We start from the raw sequence: 23,236 nt of genomic DNA, 5'->3' as shown, positions 1-23,236 counted from the left end.
AAAAATTTTCCAATTTCATATGACTTTTATATATATATAATTCCAAAAGCATTACTATTGTAACTATAATAGGAGTTGTTTTCTCCACTGACGATTGAGATTAGAATCTGCCCAATCTAGATTAAAAAAAAAGTCTTTTTTTGCAGTCATTTTGCAGCTAAACGAAAGAAAGAAATCTATTTAATGATATGTTTAAATAAATTCAGGTATTTTATATTTATTTAGGAGCATACATAAGCAAAAATTGGCCATATAAAATTCCCTGACTTTTGCAGATTTTAACTAAAATATTTATTTTCCTGACCTTTCCCTGAATTTTTTGGTCAATTTTCGAAATCCCTGACTTTTTTCGGTTTTCCAGGTAACATGGCAACCCTGTTTCAACACGGTTTAAAGATATTAATTTTAACTTACTTGATTTAAAGTTAAATAAACTGGTGCTAAATTTATTACTCGATTTGAAGTTATAATTTTTACTTATTTGATTTCAAGATACTAATTTTAATGTTACTTGAATATTATCACAACCACTCATGTAGAAGTCACCAAATAATCAGAATATGCCAAACATGCTCAAAATAACCTTTTGGTCAAGGAACATTACCATTTTCGTATGAATTCTTTTTGTTATATTCAAAGTTTGAACAGTTTTTATAGACAAATTGTAATATTTTTTTTTTTTTTAAATTTTACAATGTTTTATTGAAGAATATGCCAGCAATGGAAGAAAAATACAGTTAAATTTCTGCAGGAATACAGTACTTTGCATCAAAATTGCTAAAAGGAACAATGATGAGATGCATTTAACAAATAGCTCGTTAGCATTGTTGAAGTTGTGAGTAATGGCCTGGTTTGTGCAGCTCTCTGATATTTTTTAAGCAAAAAATAGATTGCTGTGTACATAGGGAGAAGAGCAAACCAAAAAACTACAGAACAATTTTAAGAAAAATATAAGTGTTTTATTTTTTAAATGCTTTTAATGTATCACATAATTCTTATTTAATAATTAAAATTTGTATTTTAAATTGCTAAAGTATGTTTTTCTTTGATATGTCGATAATGTGTGCTGACTTACTGATAACTATCAATAGTTTAGTGATCTTTTTTTTAAAAAAAAGTCGCAAAAATCACCAAACTGACCCAAGGTGATTGTGTTAACATGTAAGTAACATTTTAACTTACTTCAATTAAAGTTATCAATTTTAAGTTACTTAATTTAAAAATATCACTTATTTACAGGTATAAACTGTAATTATTTTTTATTTAAAACTGCCAATTTTAACTTCATTGATTAAAAGTTATTGATTTAAACTTACTTGACTTAAAGTTAAAAGAATTGGTGCCAAACTTATTACTAGATTTGAAGTTATTTCAGCGAATTCATAAAAAGCATACTAACAAAATGTACACAAAAGAAGTAAAATGAAATAATTGTAATGTATAAAAAAAATATTGTTGTACTCTATGGGCTTGTGAATGTGTCTTTAAATAACCATTCCAGATCAGCAGAAGAAATGGACAATTCAATTTAATTCATAATTATACACAGAAAAATAAACAGCTGTAATTAAGTGAAGGAGAAAACAGATTATTAGGCAAATCCTCCTCAGCATATCAGAAACTCTGATTATCTGTGACTGCTTAATACATGAACGAGTGCATTCCATTCTGGCCTCCAAATAATTCAGCATTGCAAATTCAACAGCATTAAGAAAATAAACTTTTCGACAAATTCAATGAAACTCACAGTGTCACTCACAGACCTGTCAGATGGATTTCTGCCTACCTCTTGGGTTATATTTGAGTTATTTTCACAATTTAAACATTGATGGATTCAGAATCACAAGATCTACAATTACATACAAGAAATAAACATACACATTCAAACTATATGGCTAAAAATTCAGTTCTGGATCTTGGACTTAGTAGTGTATTTATTTTGCTGTGTATTTTAATTATTTACAATGTTATTTTCTTCCTGCTCATCCAGACTAATTGTTTAAAGCAGAAGTTTCCTAGCCTTTTTCTGTGCACTGAACCCTTTTAAAAGAATGATTTCCTTCATTAATTCCCTTATAATTTTCTTTACAATATAAAACATACAGCATAATCATAATGCAAACAACTGGATATAAATAGCTTAAAGATAACAATTTAGATTAAGAATATGAACAAAGTTTTGAAAAATGATTTATTATATTTATGTTTCATTATTCTTAATTTTACAAATATAAACAAGATTTCAGAAACAAAATCTTAGATTCTAACTGCACAAATGTCCGATTTCACTTAATTTGGTGGTTTCACTCGATGTACGGATGACTCTTTTTAATATTTTGCATAAAATTGCTTAATTTAATATTTAAATCACCTCACTCAAAAATATTCAACCTGTTTCTTGTTCTGAATTCTACATTTGTGTTCTTCCTACTTTACTTAATTGTTTTCTTGTATTTTGCTTTCTTAAACTGACCTCATACTGCATTAAAAAATTATATATAAATATATATATACAGTCAAAAGTCGTTAATTCGGACACCCATAATCCGGACCTCAAAGCTAAAATCTTTCAGCGCATGCGCCTCGTTGACGCGTCTGGAATAGGTTTTCGCGTGCGCGTTTAATGTATAACGGATGGTGTAAGCTAAAATTATCTACTTCAGTTAATGTTGATGATTGCGTTGTTCCTTAATCTTCGAATTGGATCCGGCTTATTATTTTTTGCAGACTGTAAGAGCAATTTTATAAAAGTAAGCTTGAACTTTCGATTATGTCAAATAGAATTTCCGATGCTGGAGCTCCCAAAGGATCTAGAAAACGAAAGTATGTTTCGATGTCCATCAAACAAAAAACGAATTGCTACAAAAAATGGATAAAGGCATATCCTTTGTTTATCTAACGGTTCCGAATTCTGTTTATCAATATCAAGCTGCTCTGCGTGGGGGGGGCGGGGACGTTGCAGCGCGCAATGAACTGGAAGTTGATTTGTCAGCACTATCGTTATCTTCAGGGCAGATGTTTTTATTTTATTCGGCTTATAATTCCTTACTAAATGTAGTATTTAATCACGATATACTCCGTCTTCGATATGATTTAAATCAGATTCCTCGCCATTATAAATATCACGAATACAAATCAAATAGTTTTCTGGTTGCAATTTTCTAATTTCGGCTATGTGTAAGGTATGCTTTACGCATGCGCGCGTTGAAAGAAATGTTTAATAAAGTAAACAAACAAATATTAAGCTTCTTTTTTTTGTAAATTTTGATACCCTTTAGATCATAATTGCTCATTATTTTATAAATTACAGTTTCATATTTTTAATTTTATAATTTCTGCGTGCCATCTTACCAGATTTAAACTGATGATCTATAATCCGGAAAAATCGATAATCCGGAATTGCCGAAGTCCCGACGAGTCCGGATTAAAGACTTTTGACTGTATACATACATACATATATATACAGGGCCACTGCGTGGAAGTGGCAAAACTGTTCACCGCACAAGGGTGCCTTGGCCAGGGGGGTGCCAAAATTTATAGTACTTCTAGTTCTTTACTTTAAATGCTACTTAAGTAAGAGTGGTTAATTATACGCTTGCAGTTTTCCATGTTTTATATTTTCTAAGCAATAAAATATAAAATAAAGGTAAAAGTAAACCTCATTTTAATTTTATTTTACTTTTGTTTTCGTTTCTGCGGGTTGTTTTCGGTTATGTAAAACAAAATTTGATTGCCGATACGAACAATAAAAACACGTTCCGTGTAGAGGCTGTTGCGGCTCAACGTTGTCGTTTAATTTGCTTTTTATTAAACGACGATTATTTTGCCACATTTAAAAAATGTATGTATATTATCATTGGGGGGGAATCCCTCAATGATAATATACATACATTTTTTAAATGTGGCAACCAAATCTAGCCGTTCAAAATTATTATTGTATTCTCAACTTAAATGTATTCTCATGACTTTAAGAGCATGTGTATTTTGCTATTTTTTCTTTGTTTTGTGTATTTAATAGTTTTTTTTTAATATATATATATATATATATATATTTGCATGTGGTAAGACAATTCAGCCATGGGCTCGCTCAACTCTCTCAAGTGGTTGTCATTTCTGAAAAACTTTATTACGATTACTACATGCAAATTTATTTAATCTTTTTACTTTCAATTTAGTTATACTTTGTGAGGTAAACCAGATATCTTATTGCTTATTTCAGGTTCTAGTTTACCATTTTAGCCCCAAAAAGGGCCATGTGAGAATCAGTATTCCGTAATCCGCCACGTAAAGGGGTCAAGGTCACACACGCACAGTGGTGGAGCTAACCCTAACCGTGTATGTGTGCCCTTGAATTAACAGGGGATTATTTTTAAACATATACGTAGTCGCTGTTCATAAAGTGTGTACATTCTGTGAATTGCTTCTCAAGCAAAGTACTTTAATTAATCATTGTTTTCAAATCGTTTTTTGCTTATAATTGCTCCAAAAAACAGGATTATTATTTAGAGGTAAGTGAACAATCTAAATATATTATTAGTATTATTTTCAAAGTAGTAATGATTCATAAAACGAAACAATTCATTAAGAACATCTTTTATCTTTCAAATTAACAAAATAATTCAAAAAGCAACTTTTTATTTATCTCTATAAAACGCAGACAAATCTTACCCTTAATTGGGCAGAATTTGATTTATCTATTTCTAATATACAATCACAATTTCCAACAAAAAAAAAACTCTAAAAAAATTACTAATGATTTCTTTTTCAATAAAGTTTATAATTATTATGTACCTGAGATGTTTTCAATATTTCAATTGCTTATAACAAATGCTTTTTAGTAATTTGTATTAATATTGGTTTAATTTACTGAAATATTTTGAATCAGCAGAAATAAGAAAAAATTTCACACTCAATTCTCAGAAATAAATTAAATTTTCCGAAAAAAAAAAAAACAAAAAAAAAAATTGTTTCTAAATTTTCGGCCAAATTAATTTCTTCATCTGAATCTTTATTTGATAGCAAATGACATAAATGGGCTCTTGACTTTCAAATAATATAATGAGAGAAAATCATATGATGCATTTTATATATAGAATAAAAATTAAATTTTTTTATTTAGTGCAATAAATATTTTTTTAGAAACATTTTCTCAAAAAAAGAAAAAAAAGTCTGGAGCACAAAACAGAAAAAGGAAATTGCAACGAGAGGAAGCTAATCAGAAGCTGGTGGGATCTCTAAATAAATATCTCAGAAACACAATAGGATTAGAAGGACAAGCCATTGAACCAGGATCATCAGCAACAACATCTGGTTTGGAATTTCATAATGAAAATTTATCTCAAAATGTAAATTCATCAGAATATGATCAAGAAGGAGCCAAGTTTGTACCAATAGAAAACTTAGATGTTAACGTAGAAAAATCGCTTGGTAATAACGTAATATCTCAAAACGAAGATTTTGAATTAAACGATCCAGCTACCTGGCCTGATACAATTTCTATAAAAATAAGAGATTATTTAATGGAAAATGGCCCTCCCCGTTTGATAACCAAACATTTTCCGAGAGAGAATTCTGGCAGAAAGTTTTCAGAGTCATTCTATTATAGAACATTACAGAATGGAGAAAATGTATTTAGAAATTATTTAGTATATTCAAATTCCCGAAACCCAGTCTTTTGCTTCCCATGTAAACTATTCAGTGAGAAGCATTCACAGCTTTTTAAGGATGGATGTAATGATTGGGCACATTTAACCCAAATTTTGAAAACACATGAAAGCAATGTAGCTCACCTTAAACATAGTTCAAAATGCAGTGAACTTGAAATGTCTTCGCACAATTTATGTACTATTGATGCAGCTCAGCAAAGACTTTATGATACAGAAAAGGTTTACTGGCAATCGGTTATTGAACGACTTATTTATTTAATTCAACAGTTAGCCCAGCAATGCCTTGCATTTAGAGGTTCTTTAAAAGAGTTGTATCAAAGTGATAATGGAAATTTTTTGAAGTTGGTTGAAACCATAGCAAAATTTGATCCAATAATCGCTGAACATCTCTACAAAATTCAAACATCTCAAAAGAAGAACATTGCTCATTACTAAGGGGATCAAATTCAGAATGAAATTATAAGCATTATTTCAGAAGGAATTAAAAAGCATTTATTACATATGATTAAATCGTCAAAATATTACTCACTAATTCTGGATACTACACCGGATGTCAGTCATTCCGAACAGTAGACTGTTGTAATTCGATTTGTTTATAAGAACGAGGAAACCAATAAAGCCCAAATTGAAGAACATTTTTTAGGATTTCAATCTGTCGACGACATTACTGGACAGGGTCTGTTTGAATTCATAAATGGACATTTAAAATCGTTAGAACTAAATTTATCAGATTTACGTGGGCATATGAGAGAAAAGCACAAATGAGAAAAGCACAATGGTGCCAATATGAGAGAAAAGCACAAAGGACTCTGCCCATTCTCTAAATTTAGTTGTAAATGATGCAGATAAAATTTCCTTCGAAACAGTTAATTTCTTAGGAGTAGTGCAGGAGCTTTACAACTACTTTTCTGCATCCGTTAAACGTTGGTCTATTTTGCAACAGTATGTTGAAAATCTAACTTTAAAGCCAGTCTCCAACACCAGATGGAAAAGTAGAATTCAAGCTTTAAGACCATTGAAAAAACGATTTGAAGGGAATTTTGAGAGCGTTAATAAATATTCAAGAAGATCAAGCAAGAGATATGGAATCAAGAACTCAAGCAAAAAATTTGATTCAAAAGCTTTCCTCGTTTAAATTCATTTGTTCCATTAACATCTGGCATGATATTTTAAATTTAATAAATGTGGTAAATAAAATAATGCAAAATTCTAAATGCAACTTACAAATCGTGACTGATAATTTACAAAATCTTATATCAGAACTAAATAATCGTAGATCAGATGAAACGTATGAACATGCAATTGCCAATGCAAGTATCATTGCTGATGATTTGGGGGTGGATACTGATTTTCCACAAAGTCGAAACAGGTTTAAAAAGAAACTATTTCAAGATGAACAAACCAATGAACCAATCAACAATCCAAGACAAAAATTTGAGATTTAATTTTACAATATAATATTAGACACTGCTATTTCTTCAATTACTGAAAGATTCAGTCAATTAAAAGAACATTACAATTACTTCAAGGTAGTACACTGTGTACATAATTTAAAAAACTGGAGTGACAATGAAATTTTAAAACATTGTAAAGAATTAGAACAAAAATTAACAAATACTAAAAATGTTAATGAAAAGGACATTGATAAATTAAATTTGTTCGAAGAAATAAAATCTTTGCGATGTTTTACCAAAGAAGATATGTCACCTATTGATGTTTTAAATTATATTTATGAAAACAATCTTACCGATACATTTCCGAATATTGCAATAACTTTACGCATTTCTTTAACCTTGCCAGTTTCGGTGGCTACTGGAGAACAAAGTTTTTCAAAACTTAAAATTATAAAAAACTATATGCAATCTACTATGGCGCAGGAGAGATTATCGGACTTGTCAATTATATCCATAAGAGCGAAATTTTGAATAAATTAAATATAAAGGAACTGATACGTGCATTTGTAGCTACTAAGGCTAGGAGAATCAATATTTGAATATATTTTTAATTTTTATACTTTACTTAAAAAATTTTTATCATTGTTTTGTTTTTTAAATTTATGAAATAATAAAAAACAATACCACAAATGCGTGTTAATATTATAATTTATGAATAATAAAAAACTAATAAGACAAATGTGTATTAATATTATAATTTTTAAGCTTTTCAATTCAAAAGTCAAATTTTGAATGCTATAAAAGAATATTTCACATATAATTTGCAACATTTTATAAGTGTGCAACTAAACTCCATAAAGGGGCGCCAGATTTCAATTTAAACAGGGGCGCCTAATACCCACGCCGTGGCCCTGCATATATAATATATTAAACAATCTTAGTGCATTTTTTTCTTTATATGATTTCTTGCTTACAACTTAATACAACTTTATATCAATAAATAACTATCAAATTTTTTTGTAATAAATGGAATATTGATTAATGATGATCAATCACTCGCAAATATTCCACTATCAAGTCCTTGATCATCACTGAACACCTTTCAAATTTTATTGACCTGAGTGAGAACCCTGATTGAAAGAAATGTCTATGAACCCACACCTCCCAATAGTAATAGCATACTGACCACGATCCAGCAAAAACGCAGCATTACTCTGGGCCACTTCATACCCTAATTCTGCCAATAATATATACTTCACCAAAGCTTCATTGATTCGACCCTCTTTGTAATCACCATACGCTTGCATCAAATTCTCTCCCCAGCGTCCCCTTTCAGCAACATTCTTGAACAGCTAGAAAAACAGCGATTATGAATTTCTTTTAAGAGTAATAAAATACAATTTCAAAAATGTTTTTATAGAATAAGCTTTTATCTAAAATGGATATGATAATGCTCTAAAAGGAGAAAAATAATTTATCATAAAGTTTAATAAGAATAACAGGTAAAATAATTCTACTCACAGAATTCATCTATAATTTTAAAAGACCAATTGCAAAATCACAGGGTACCTAAGATAAATTAAAAAGGATAATGGCTTATGCATTTTACATTGCAATTATATTAATAGGTTTTGTTACTTAGGTGCCTCATATTTTTATTATTCATGATATAAAATTGTAGACGAATTTCACCAATAGAATTATTTTATCATTCCCATTAAACTATGTGATAATTTTTCCCCCTTTAATGAATTAATTATTCCACCAATTTTAAATAAAAGTTTATTGAATGAAAACTTCATTTATTTTCAGTTTATAAAAAACTGCATTTTATTTTCTGCTTTTAGTCTCAAATTACGTAATAAAAATCATGAAATTTTTAGCCATTCTTTAAGTATGAGCAGTACATTATTAAAAATTATGAAAAAAGAGAAATAACATCATTACAGAATGAAGAAACTATTTGGATTCAGTTTTAAAAATTGGGTATAATAACCATGTTACAATAAGCATTTTAGTTGAAGTTAAAGTGAAAAAACAAATACTGCCAATTTGTCATTCAGTGCCTCATGATAAGTAAACTCAACAGACAATTTTTCTAAAAGCTTTATATCCGTTACATTTTTAAATGTTGAAATTTTAAAATCATAAATGTTAAATGGTCTAAAAATCATCAAAAATTCAGAAATTAAGCTACGATTTTCATACAAGTTTCACTGAAAAGAGAAAATATTAATGTCAAATAGTATAAAAAATCAAGTGATTAAAAAAAATTCAGGAAATAAGTTACAATTTCATATAAGTTTCACTGAAAAGATTTGTTCCACTCTATCGGGTAGTGCAAACAGTGAAATTCTCATATGCTTAATCCATTCATTTAATGAAGACATATGTGAAAAATTGTTTAAATATTCAATTTTTAAAAATCTAAATTGAATTTTGAAGAAATTCCTTCACTATTGTCATCAACAAACAATGTGTGCACAAAATTTGAACCTAAGTAGTTGAAAGAAGTAGTACAAATAAGCTAAAAATTAATGATGAAATTTCACTTACAAACACATAAGTGAACTAAATAAATGGTTATAAAAATACAACATAATTAAAGCCAATAGGCACTTTCCTTCCAAAGTTTATATTTATTGCATTATGCAATAAATATGAACTCTGGAAGGCCCAACATAAATACTTTTTCTGAGGCATCATTATTATAAATTCAAGGCACAAAAACATATTCACAACATTTTTAATTATTAAAAATTCAAAAATGCTTACTTCTACAGCTGTTGTGCAGGAACGAACGGTCCCCGTACCAGTTGCGTGCATCTGTGCCAGGCTATAAAAAGCGAGAACGTGGCCAGACTGTGATGCCATCGTATAATACTTTATAGCCATCTTATAATCTCTTTGTATTCCTAAACCACCTAATTTCAAAAGTTAAATTAGTATCTTTAAATCAAACAATGAAATCAATAGTTTGAAACGAAGTCAAATTAATATCTTAAAACTGAGTTAATACCTTTAATTTAAGTTACTAAAAATTAATAATTCCAAATGAAGTAAATTAAAGTTAAAAGTTTTGAATGGTTAAAAACTTTAACTTTGAATGGTTAAAATTAAAACTTTGATTTAAAGCTAGCTACAATTAATACCTTTAAGTAAAATAAGTTAATAACTTTAAACCATGTAAATAAAAATTAAATTAATAACTTCAATCAAGTACTAAATTTACACCAATTCATTAAACTTTAAATAAGCTAAAATTAATATCTTTAAATTATGTTTAGTTAAAATTAACAATTTAAATGAAGTAATAAATTCAGTACCAATTAATTCAATGTGCAATACAATTTATCTTGAGCTTGACTTCATGAGAGTAAAAAGCAGATGATTATTGTAAGAAGCATAAAGTGAATTTTCACAGAAAACAGAGAGATACATATCATAATATTTTTATGTAATTAACACAAGGTAAAAGGCTTATCATAAAAACTGGAAAATTAGGTAAATGTAATCAATTTTAATTTTATTTAGAATGAAGTTTGTTTTTGCTGAAAAGTAATCTGAAAATATCACTTTATAATATTTATTTTCTTGCTTCATACTCAAGGTATGTAAAAATGACCAAAATGAAAATTAAAGATGCTTTTAAACATGAGAAAAAAGGAATAAAAGTGCTTCATTTTAACACTATTTTTCTTTTAAAAAAATAATTTTAATAGATAAGTTTTATTACGATAATGTCAGAAAAATATATTTGTTAAAAAATTGTCATAAAATTTGTTCATCATGGATTCAAAATAAGGGAGCAAGCTTCACTTAGTATTGGTAGGGGGAAGAGTTTAATTTAAAAATTTTTTCTCTCATAAACTGTTAAATACTATTTTTCATCTTAACATACTAACTTTATTATGTTTCTTAAAGAATTGGCATGAAATTTGCTAATTATGAATCAAAATAAGGGAAAGTAGAAGTGCTTTTTTTAAATAATGCAAGGAAGAGAAAAAAGTTACATTTTAATTCTATTTTATTTTTTAAAATAAGTAATTTTAATACATTACCTTTATTTTTATGATGTCATAGACATTTTTATATTTGTTAAAAAATGTCATGAAATTTGTTAATAATAGATTCAAAATAAGGGGCGGGAGCTAAAATGCTTAATTTTAAGATTAAAATGCAAAGTTTTAAGACTACAGTAAAAAAATTACAGTTTTAAAGATTAAAAAAAAATTATCACTTCAGAGGTTCGACAAATGAAAATTAATGTTTTATATGGTTCCCAAGATAACAAAGTCGAAGCTTAGTTTCTCTAGATTGGCAACAAATCCGCTATTTTGCCAAGTTTGAAATATAAACGAACATTCCGTCATCGCAAAATTCATTAGGCTTAGCTGCACTTAACTGTTTGACTGCTAAGCAATTCTTGCAAGAATGCACGAAGTATTATAAAGCAACAAAGACACACTGAAACTCGCAGCACAAAAGCACTGCGTCGCGGTATTCGAGACAAATGAACGCAGCGCTTTTGTGCCACGTAGCAGTCAAAATGGTTAAACAATTTTTAAATTATTGATAACTCCACAAATATTGCATGCAGATTTACTTAAGGCATAAAAACCTTAATCAGAAGATAAGAACAACATAATTCAATCATTTTTAAAGCAAAAAATGCACAACTTACAAACATATAAGAGTAAAAAAACTGAGATCATCGAGCCAGTTAACAGAATGGATATATATATATATATATATATATATATATATATATATATATTTATATACGTTTGATGCGGCCGATTGCAACCAAAATACGAGGTGCCCATCTACATGTTATAGCAATCCTATATACAAAATTTCAGCGTTTTGAGGCTACTTGTTTTTGAGTTATGCGAGATACATACATACAGACGCTATGAAAAATTCTCTTCAGAATTCATTTTAAATCAATTTTATAATTTTTGGGGTGGAAAAGAGTCTTTTATTCTGTCTTTACGTACAGATGTCACGCAAAAATATCGTTAAATTGCATTTGAAATGTCACGCAAAAATATCGTTAAATTGCATTTGAAAGCGGTCAAAATGGATATTTTTGCTGAAATATGATGCCTGAAAATTTTGCAATTACAATAGTTCCTTTTTACTTCGTACGAGAAAGTAAAAACCAAATCAACAAAGTTTTAAGACTACAGTCAAAAAAATATTGTTTTAGAGGCTCCACAAAATTTTAGTTTTAGGGATTCCATAAAGGAAAATTAAAACTATGGTGGTTCTCCGTGTCAACAAAGTTTTAAGACTATTTTCAAAAAGTTATAGTTTTAAGGGTAGAACAAAAGTCATAATTTCAGGGGTTACATGCATGAAAATTTATGTTTTACATTTTCATGAGTCAACAAGGTTTTAAGAATATTAACATAAAATTAGTTTTAGAAGCTCTACAAAATTTACAATATTTTACAAGAAAAAAAATTAAAGTTTTATGAATTACACTATAAGTTACAGCTTATGATTCCTGCAATTTCAGTTCAATTGATATAGGACTACAAAATATGTTTTACTGGCTAATTACTAATGGATGCTTTCAGAGACAATTTTTTTGCCATTATTTTTATTTTCTTTGCCAAAATTTTTGCTTTGGGTTGGTTGGTTGGTTTTTTAAAAGGTACAAAACCTCGAGGATTATTATGCGCCAGACAAATGGTGAGTAAAATTCAAGATGCAAACAAGTATCAAGTGAATTGATGAAATGAACGTGAAATACTGATTAAGGCATGGAGAAATGACTTTAAAATGTCCAGGCAGAAATGACTGAAAAATGCTCTAGCAACAAGTAGAGCAGAATAAAATGTAGTTCAAATCATATGGTAAAAGGAGATGTCTTTTAAAAAACTTATGAGGTTGATTTGAGGGTTTCTTCCAATGAGATCTGTTAAGTTAACATTTGTATAGTTAAAATAAAATTCACGTTTGTGACTAAAAGCAGGACAGCAGCTTAAAATATGATTGACTGAAACAGGAACGTTGCAAGTGCCACAAATAGGCTCATTATCTCCTTTCAAGAGGTACTGATGTGTCAGTCTGCAATGACCAATTCGTAACCGAGTCAGTAGTACATCCTCCTTCTGATTCCTTCTCAACTCCCAGCACTCCAAATTGGGTTTTACCTGCCTTAATTTTTTCAGAGTTTGGCATTCGAACAATTCTTGCCACCTGAACTTTATTCTAATGTAATTCCATATGTCTGTAATGGGACATCGTTTTCTGAGGTAATATCAGCAGATTTTGCTGCAATATCGGCGAGTTCATTGCCTTTGATGCCAGCGTGTCCAAGCACCCAGCAGTGCGCGATATAATAACCTGCGTTTCTCAAACGGAGGTGTGCCTTTAAAATTTCTAAGACCAAAGGGTGGCTGGTATTTGTATTTATTGATTCAAGAGCACTCAGAGAATCAGAGTAGATGATGAACTTTCTGCTATTCTGCCTCGGGATAAAGATTAAGGCATTCAAAATGGCAAAAGTTTCCGCAGTAAAGACAGATGCAGCCTTATGAAGTTTACTACTTTTTATTTCTTTATCACAAACAAAAGCTGCCCCGACGTGGTCATGATTCTTTGAGCCATCAGTAAAAATTGCTTTGTAGTTAGAATAACTGCTTCTATGCTCTAGGAAAATTTGTTGGTAATGGATATCATTGGTACTGCTCTTCTTTACTTCTCCAAAAATGTTAAGTAGGTGAATGTTCACTTCTTGCCAGGGAGCAATACCAAAAATGTCAAAGCTTTTGGGATGCAGATCATTTAGGTTAAATTCTTCAATCAGTGAGTGAATGTGAAGATCAAAAGGTGGGATACATGAAGGATGGGCATGGTAAAGACGCCAGTACCGATCAGATGTCATGAGTCAGACAGGATGTTCGGCCTGTGACATTACTTTATAATGAAGATCAATGGACAACTGTTTGCGTCTGAATTCCAAAGATGGTTCAAAACAGATGACATATAAACTTTGGACTGGAGATGTTCTGAAGGCTCCACAGCAAATCCATAGCGCTTGATGGTGAACTGGATCCAATTTCAGGAGCACAGAAGGTCTTGCTGATCCATAGATAACACAACCATAGTCAAGTTTGGAACGGATTAAAGCTCTATAAATGAGGAGCATAGAACAACATTCTGCTCCCCATGAGGTATTGGTCAGGACTTTCAGTATGTTGAGAGCTTTAGCACATTTTTTCTTTAGATTTAGGATATGTGGAAGGAAAGTGAGCTTTCTGTCAAAGATAACTCCTAAGAATTTTGCTTCTGGCTCAACACGGATCAAAGAGCCGTCAAGATGCAGCTCTGGATCAAGATGTAGATTTCTTTTGCGACAGAAGTGAACACAGACTGTCTTCTGGCTAGAAAATTTAAAACCATTGTTGTTGGACTACTTCATGATTCTATTTAGAGTAATTTGTAGTTGTCTCTCAATGTATCTCATATCTTGCGCCTTTTCCATGTCAAAGAAGATTGAAACCACATGATTTCTTTTCACAAATGCATTGCATACTGCGGTTTCTAAAAACAGGGCATTATCAAGTGAAGATCTTCCCTTACGGAAACCACTTTGGTAAGGCGATAGGCAATGATTAGTCTCCAGATAGTAGGTGAGACGGTGATTTACCATTTTTTCCATTATCTTGCAAAGGCAGCTAGTGAGCGCGATGGGGCGATAATTTAAAGGATTTTTCGGGTCCTTGCCAGGTTTTACTATAGGGATAACAAAGGCCCTGCACCAGGCAGGAAAAATTTGTTCCTTCCATATCTTATTATACAGAGCAAGAAGGACCACTAGAGATTCATAGGGCAGGTGCTTTATCATCAGATAACTTATGTCATCAGGACCAGGGCAAGTCCTATCAGTGCGAGATATTACATTTCTTAATTCAAACATGGTGAGATCTTTATTATAAGATTCTGCATTAGGATTTAAAAAGTCGATTTGAATCCTTTCCAAGCGCATCTTTGTGGGAAGAAACTCTTAAGTAATTGCTAGTGCCAGATACAGCAGCAAATGTATCAACTAAAGCATCGGCTATTTCTTCTCTAGTGCTAATCAATTTTCCATCTTTTTCTAGAACAGAAAAGGAATAATCCTTATAGAGTTCTGAGGCTTTACGAACTCTTTCCCAAATCTGTTTGCTAGACATTGAGCAGGTAATAGTGGACACGTGCTCATGATTTTCTCTGACTTTGCCGCCTCACTTTTCTTGCATTCGCCTTAGCTTTTTAAAGGCAAGAAGATTTTCCAGTGTTGGATATCGGCGAAAGATACGCCAAGCTTTCTTTTGCTCTCTCAAAGTTTTATGACAATCATTGTTCCACCAGGGTTTAGGGAACTTTGTCGAGGACTTCGGAATACAGAGTTCAGCTGCTTGTACAATAGTATCAGAGATCATTTTTACTGCAGTATTAATGTCCACATCGTTGACCATTTCTTCAGTCAGCACAGCACAAGATTCAAAAAGATCCCAGTCAGATTTATCGTAAAGTAAGTTTGGTTGTCTTGAGATCTTTGAATTCCGTGTAATATTTACAATGACTGGGAAGTGGTCACTATCGTAGAGATTCTTCCCTACACTGAAAGAGCATAAAGGTAATAGAGATGGAGAACAAAAAACCAGATCAATTGCTTGAAAGGTTCTAGTCGACTGATGAAAGTAAGTGTATTCTCCATTATTAAGGAGACAAATAGAGTGTTCTTCCATTAATTGTTCGATCTGCCAGTCCCTTGAATCAGTGTCCCTACTTCCCCATAATGTACTATGGTCATTGAAGTCACCTAAAAGCAATAAAGGTTCTGGGAGCTGCTCTATTACTCTGTCCAACTCTCACTGATGAATATGTTCATGTGGGGGTAAATAAATGGTGCAAACAGAGATTGAAAAGCATAAATTAATCTGAACCGCCACAGCTTGAAGGGAAGTCGTCAAAGGGAGAGCAATGTATGGGTGATTGTGGGAGGTGATAAGGCCCACACCACCACAGGCACGATCCCCAGATGGGTTGTCCTTTCTTACTGTTGTATATCTCTGTATCTTAGCATGTCTGCTTGGTTTTAACAAGGTCTCCTGAAGCGCAAGGCAGACAGGTTGATACATGTTTATTAAATCCTTGATGTTATCCAGGTTTTGATGAAAACCCCGGCAATTCCACAAAATAAATGTACCCATTATTCATGCTTGTTTTGGCGGTGTTGGTGTTTTGACTTTCGAGGCAAAAGGTGTTTCGGAAGGGATAACCCTTCTTCAACGTCCATTTTGTCTGAGTCGTCTAAGCGTCCTGAACTCATGCTTGCGATGGAACTTTGACTGAGGATCCTGGGTTTTTGCTTATTTTTCTCTTTGATACCATCTCTATGCTTGTTCTGTTGGACATTCTGTTTTCCTTTGGGCGCTGTCACTGGTGTACTACTTTTAACATCAGGTTTTTTTTCCGTGGTTTTTGGTTTCTAGGATCTTCTGTGGTTGCTACTTCTTTTTTCTGTGCAGTTATTGTGGTTTGCGTTGATACTGATCTGAATGATTTTGTTGCGGATGCATAAGATTTATTAGATCTTGGCTGATTAGAGAGAATTAGTCTTTTGGCTTCCACAAATGATATCTTTTGTGTAACTTTAATGTTTTGAATTTGTTTTTCTGTCTGCCATTTCGGGCATGATCTTGAAAAAGCTGGATGCTCGCCTTTACAGTTTATACAAAAGGGGGCAGCAGAGCAGTCTTCACTAGCGTGGCCTACCGCGACAAGAGGTCTTTTCATGTCCAAAGCGCTGACATTAAAAGCAACGCATTGGATTCGGTATATATGGCCTGACTGAACAGTTTAGGTATCCAGCTTTGATGCTTTTAGGCAGGTTAGGAGACTTGAAAGTAAGTATGACATGTTTAGTGGGAATGAGTTGACCTTCTTTCCTTATTTTGATCTTACGAGCACCACACATGTTTTGATCTGTCAACTCTTTAACAAATTCCTCTTCAGTTACTGACGGTAAGTCTATTTCAGAGATTACTCCTCGGGATGAATTTAGAGTGTTATGTGGCTTAACTACAATGTTTGCTTATCCTAATTTAGTTAGTTTCAAAACACTACTAGACTGCTTTCCAGACACAGTTTCTATCAAAAGGTCCCCAGATCAAAGTCTCTTAATATTTTTCAGGTCTCCTACAGAAGACAAAAGATGTTTATTAGAAAGGGTGACATTTCTTTCAAATCTTCAGAGCTGGTTATAATTAAGAAACATGGACAAAGTACATTTGATGCAGTGCTTTCTATGTCACTTCTTAGTCTTTTAGTCACAATCGGAGTATCGGGTACATTGTTGGAGCAGGAAGGTATAATAGTATTCATATTTAAATGGAGAAAGATTCGGGTCCAACTGCCCCACCCACCATGGAGCCCAACAAAGGGACGCAGATTAATACACCACGGCTAGCCGAACCTATACGCAATCTGAAGTCCCACAGTCGACTTTCCCAAATGCAGGTACTCCCGAAAGCTTGTTCCCAAGCCACTGACACAAGGACTAGTGACCAGTCGATTGACACCGTGAGGACAACATGGTGCCTCTCGTTTAACTGAAGCAGAGGCCAAAGCAGTGTGTTGGGGACAGTACCTTGCCCCTCAACAACCAGGACCCTCCTTTCCAGTGACACGGGTTCTCCACGCATGGCAAGCACGTGGGCGGTTTTCTCGCCACTTGAAGAACTAGGGACAAGGCTGTTCCAGTTTCTTATGACGAGCCCGAACATCGGAAGAGGAAATCATATGGGAGAAGGAAAACAGGAAAAGTTACAGTGAAGAGGAGAGGAGGCAGAAAGATCACTGGGGCTCCAGGATTGTGACACCCGATCACCGAGACGGTAATCCCCTGAAGGATCTTCACCTGCTATGCTTTGGGCATGTTAGAACGGCCTTCACGTCTAGAGTGGCCCTACCAGGAGCTATGCTACAGACGTACTTCGCCCGTTCCACCCAGTGACACCCCTCCCCGCCACGTTGAGGCAGCATAGCAGGACTTGGGGGGGTTGCTTTTGGAGTATATTACTTCAGTATTATATTTCAGAGGGGGGGAATTAATTTCTGTTGCAATAATAACATCTTATCAACTGCAATTTATATTTGGGATGGAAGATAAAATTATAATGATAATAATAAGCCCTTTCTTCAGAGACAAACTTTATTCTATGCAGCCTGATTATGGTGTATCCCAAGTTTCTGGTATTACTTTTGTACATTCTCTGCTGCCCAAAACTGACAGCTTTGGTATTACTCTTGTGGATTCTCTGCTGCCCGAAAGTGACAATTTTGAAACATAGGAAATGGAATTAGGAATGGAAAATTGAATTAGGGCTCAACTATATCCATTTAAAAAAATTATCATTTTTTTTTCCTGCTATTTTGTGTTTTAACCACAATGAATTTTGATATCACAATTAGCATATTCGAAAATCAATACTCATTAATTTCCACATTCATACATATTTTAGGCAAAATAAAAATTAATAAAATAACAGAACAGCAACAGTGTAAAGGATTCAAGAGAGACGGAGAGATTTTGGTAATATCAGTCACTGTATACATACTGTAATAAAGATATTTTGATGAAATTACAAACTATAATACATATTGCCATAAAGATATTTTGATAAAATTGTTGGCTATAATGTATATTGCAGAAAGATATTTGTACAAAATTACTCGCTATAATGCATATTGCAGAAAGATATTTGCAACAAATTACTTGCTATAATGCATACTACAAAAAAATATTTTTATAACATTACTGGCTATAATACATACCAGTAAGATACAGCACAAAGTCCGAAATCCAGACGTCCATTATCAGGAATAATCTAAAATCCGGGCCTCAAAGCCACAAACCTTTTTTTTTTTTTTTGTGTGTGTGTGTGTGTGTGTGTGTGTGTACTCTTCCGTAATAAAACATGTGGAGATTTTCACTTAAAAATTCCGATTCTTAATTTCACTTAGGCACTAAATAAAATACCTTGTTATGGAAAAAAAAATCATGTAAGCATAAATTTGTGAGATTAAAAATTTGGCTCCATAGCTGAGTATCTGCTTGGCATACACCTCAAACGTTTTGTTCCGTTTACTGAACATTCACCTATTTTATATCCCTGACGCCAACCTCGCGAGTCATTATTTATTATATTTTGCTTTCATCACCGCATGTTTATCAATACATGACAGCTTCAGTAATACCTCATGCAGTGATGTCTAAACTTTTTTTTATACTAGTAACTGAAAAACAAGAGTATGGCAACCTTTTACGCTAACATTACACTTGGCGATGATTATAGATTTTTAAAAGCTCTAAGAAATGTTGACGATGAAAAATTCAACAAAAATTTCTTTTCATATGCTAAAAATAGATTTTGTTAATGAAACTCGTAAGCCAAAAGATTAAATTTAGTGCTATTTTAATTAAGAATAACTGATGTTATTCACCATAAACCAAGAAGCGACGGCAGAATATGTCGGCACCGGACAGCAGAATTTAGGGAAGACGAAATTTTTGGAATTTGGGGAAGCACTGAGCGGCAAAATTAAGGGATGAGAAGTTTTTTATGATTTAGGGAAAGCACTGGGATGCAAAGTTTCGGTGCGGTGAAAATTTAGAACTTAGGAAGGCGTTTTATAGCAGAATTTATGACCCGTAGAGACTGCACCATGCGGTATTTAGCGGTGGCCCTAGATAAAGCATTAAGTATATGTGGGAGTTTATTTATTCAGGATTCGGATTAGTTCTAAGCATGTGCAAGAAATAAACATAGGTATAGTATATAACTAAACTAATACAATTCAGGCTTAATTCAGTACGCAATAGGAGCAAGACAAAATTTAGCGAAACAACTTAGCTTTCGTCACCAATCTTGTGATACACAGCCAATAATGACGCTATTAAGCTAGGCTAAAATTATCTTTACTGATTCTAAGGCATTTCAGTTAATGTAGCACACTGCACTGCTCTTTAATCTTTTGGTTTGATCCAGCTTATTATTTTTTGCAGGCTGTTATTATTATGGCAGTTTTATAAAAACTAAGCTTGAACTTTCGATTATGTCGAAAAGAGTTTCCATTTCTGGAGCTGCCAAAGGATTTACAAAGCAAAACCATGTTTCAATACCCATTAAACAAAAAGTGAAAGTGCTGCAAAAAATGGATAAAGGCATATACGTCTCAAAATTATACGAGGAGTATGGCATTGAAAAATCAACTGTATAAGACATAAGAAAAAGGAATTTTTTAATTTTTTGTGGAAGCAACTTAAACAACTTACACTGAAAGAAATGTTTAATAAAGTAAACAAATAAATATTAAGCTTTTTTTGTAAATTTTGATACCCTTTAGATCATAATTGTTCTTTATTTCATAAATTATGATTTCATATTTTTAATTGTATAATTTCTGCATGCCATCTTACCAGATTAAAATTGATGATCTAATATCTGAAAAAATCCCAAATCCGGAAATGCCGAAGTCCCGAAGAGTCCGGATTTCGGACTTTGTACTGTATTTTGTTAAATTTACTCACTACATATTGCTAAATGCATTTTTACTATTTATTATAATAGATACCATTAGAAAAATATTCTGATAAAAATGACTCACTATAATACATATTGCCCAACTGCAGCTGTCCGTCTACCCAGCCTTGATTTGCAGCTAGTGAAAAATACTTGAAAGCTTTATTGTAATCCTGTTAAAAAATGCAATTAATTATACATATCTCTCTCTATATATATCACAAAAAGCTTTTTATTAAAAACATAATTATTCAAAGTATTTTTGTGCAATACACTGCTGAAAATTGATCAGTATAAAACAAAAAGTAAGAAATTTAGAACCCATTCTACAGAAAGACCCAAAAAGAGTGAAATTCAAAAAAATTCAGAAAATCTGATAAATGCAAAATGAGAAATAAAGAAATACGCAAAAATGGAAATAAGTTCTCTATTTCTTGCTTTACAATAACTACATAAGGCATTCAAAATTTCTTTACTTTCAAACAAATGTAATTCCAGTGGAAAGTTTTTATTCAACTCATCTTCGTAACCTATATCTATTTTCTAAAGAATTTAAATTTCTTAAAAACCTCTCTGATAATGATTTCAATAATTCTGAACACACTTTCAGATATAGTGATGACATTATCATGTTCAACAATAATAATATTATTAAAAATAGCAACATATGCCCTAAATGTCTTAATTAAACCAATAAAATCGATTTGAAATTGACTATCTTAATCTTAACATTCATAATCTTAAAGTAATATTTCATTCATAAAGTAATTCATAATCTTAACCTTTTTGATAAAAGAAGATAATTTAATTTTTCTATAATAAAACTTATAATCTGGTACTCCAACATCTCTAAAAAAGTTATTGAAAATACGGCTATTAATCAAATTATTAGAACTGAAAAAGTTTGTACTGAAAACAACAAGAAGAAATTGTAATTCTCACCAAAATTTTAAAAGAAAATGAAATTCCAATTAAATTCAATAACAGACTTTCAAAAAAAATCTGAAGCAGTCTACACCATATAAAAATTTTTTTAAGTATGAGTTTTTTGTCTGAAAGCTCAAATAGAGAAGGATAAAGAAGGATGTTTCAGCATTTATAGTTTTTATTTTTTTCTATTGTATCTTTTTCTTGATTTTGCTATTTTTAAATTTGGGCCCACTATATCCCAGTTGTCATAATAAGTTCATGATGTGAAGACTTTTCTAACATTTATATCTTTCCTTCTTTTTTCTTACTTTCCTCTACACCTTCCTTTTATTTAATTTTTTTAAAAATTTCTTAGAAGCATTAAATTTCCCTTTCAGGAGATTTTGAGCTAGTCTTTGCCATTGAAACCAGACTGGCAAACCTAGACATCATTCTTGAATCTAACAATTCTATTCATTGTTTCAAATTTTGTACTTTATTTTGGTATCCTCCCTTCTTTTCTAGTAGATTTTATTTCTAGAATTCAATTTTAATTTTAATCTTACACTGTGTAAAAATTTTTCTTAACTATTTACTTTATTCTCATATTTGAGACTTTCTTCAAGTGGAAGTGCTGACTATTTTTAACTATTGGATTGCTATTTCATCCTTTGAGTAAGTTTTAAATTCATTTTCTCTGTTTTTTCAATTTTAAATTCAATGAAAAGGTCTTTCTTCTTTGCATTGCAGACTTCAAAATTTTTGGATGAACTACCGTATTTACGCGAATCTAATGCGCATCGTTTTTGGCCAAATGTAGTATTCAAAATTGGGGTGTGCATTAGATTCGAGTGCAAAGTTCGCCGATGACGTCAACCAAATTTCTCGACTACATTTACCATTACATTTATCGTTGACACATTATTGCATAGAGGATACAAACTGCAGAGTACGTAGTCACGAAATGGAGGGCAAACAGAGAAGAATGTCATATGATGCTACTTTCAAACATAAAGTAATTCTTTATGCTGAAAAAAATGGCAATAGAAAGGCAGGGAGAGAGTTCAACGTAGCTGAGAGCAATGTTCGCTTGTGGCGGCAACAGAAATTGGCACTGTTTGCAACTAAGCTAGTAGAAAGAAATTCACTGGCCCTCGCAAAGGAAGACACCCTAAAATTGAAGAAAAAGTTTTGGAATTTGTACGTGAAAGGAGGAAGAATGGACAACCTGTGACTAGTGACACCATAAGAAATAAAGCAAAAGAGGAGGCTGAAGTTCTTGGAATACCAAAACAAGAGTTTAAGGCTAGCCGTGGATGGGTGGATTGGTTTATGAAGCAGATGGGTTTATCTCTAAGACGCCGTACAACAATATGCCAAAAGCTTCCTGCAGATTTTGAGGGAAAACTACTAACATTTCAGCGGTATGTCATCACACTTCGGAAGGAAAAGAATTTTTCAATGGGGCAAATTGGCAACGCTGACGAGACGGCAATTTGGTTTGATATGCCTCGTAACTACACCATTACGGAGAAGGGGACTAAGGAAAGTATCATCAAAACTTCGGGATGTGAAAAACAACGTGTAACAGTGATGCTGGCAATAACAGCAGATGGGTGCAAACTTTCCCCTTTCTTAATCTTCAAACGGAAAACATGCCCTAAAACCCCTAAGAATGAAA

General features: G+C 32.1%; 1 protein-coding gene across 4 annotated transcripts in view; it reads right to left on the bottom strand.

Moving 5' to 3' along the window:
* The window catches only part of LOC118195881 (protein sel-1 homolog 1-like), a 141,351-nt gene that overhangs the window by 28,064 nt on the left and 90,051 nt on the right, over positions 1–23,236 (bottom strand). For all 4 annotated transcript variants that reach the window (XM_085819979.1, XM_085819982.1, XM_085819977.1 and 1 more), the window contains 3 exons: positions 20,732–20,819; positions 9,836–9,984; positions 8,247–8,412 (listed from right to left, as the gene is read on the bottom strand). In XM_085819979.1, the coding sequence (XP_085676105.1) occupies positions 8,247–8,412; positions 9,836–9,984; positions 20,732–20,819 (403 nt within the window). The remainder of the gene's footprint in view (positions 1–8,246; positions 8,413–9,835; positions 9,985–20,731; positions 20,820–23,236) is intronic.

The sequence above is a fragment of the Stegodyphus dumicola genome, chromosome 1 (genome assembly GCF_044657685.1).
Source record: "Stegodyphus dumicola isolate Sdum_Otavi_A_Nest chromosome 1, ASM4465768v1".
Taxonomy (NCBI): domain Eukaryota; kingdom Metazoa; phylum Arthropoda; class Arachnida; order Araneae; family Eresidae; genus Stegodyphus; species Stegodyphus dumicola.
This window is presented reverse-complemented; position numbering and strand designations above follow the sequence as displayed.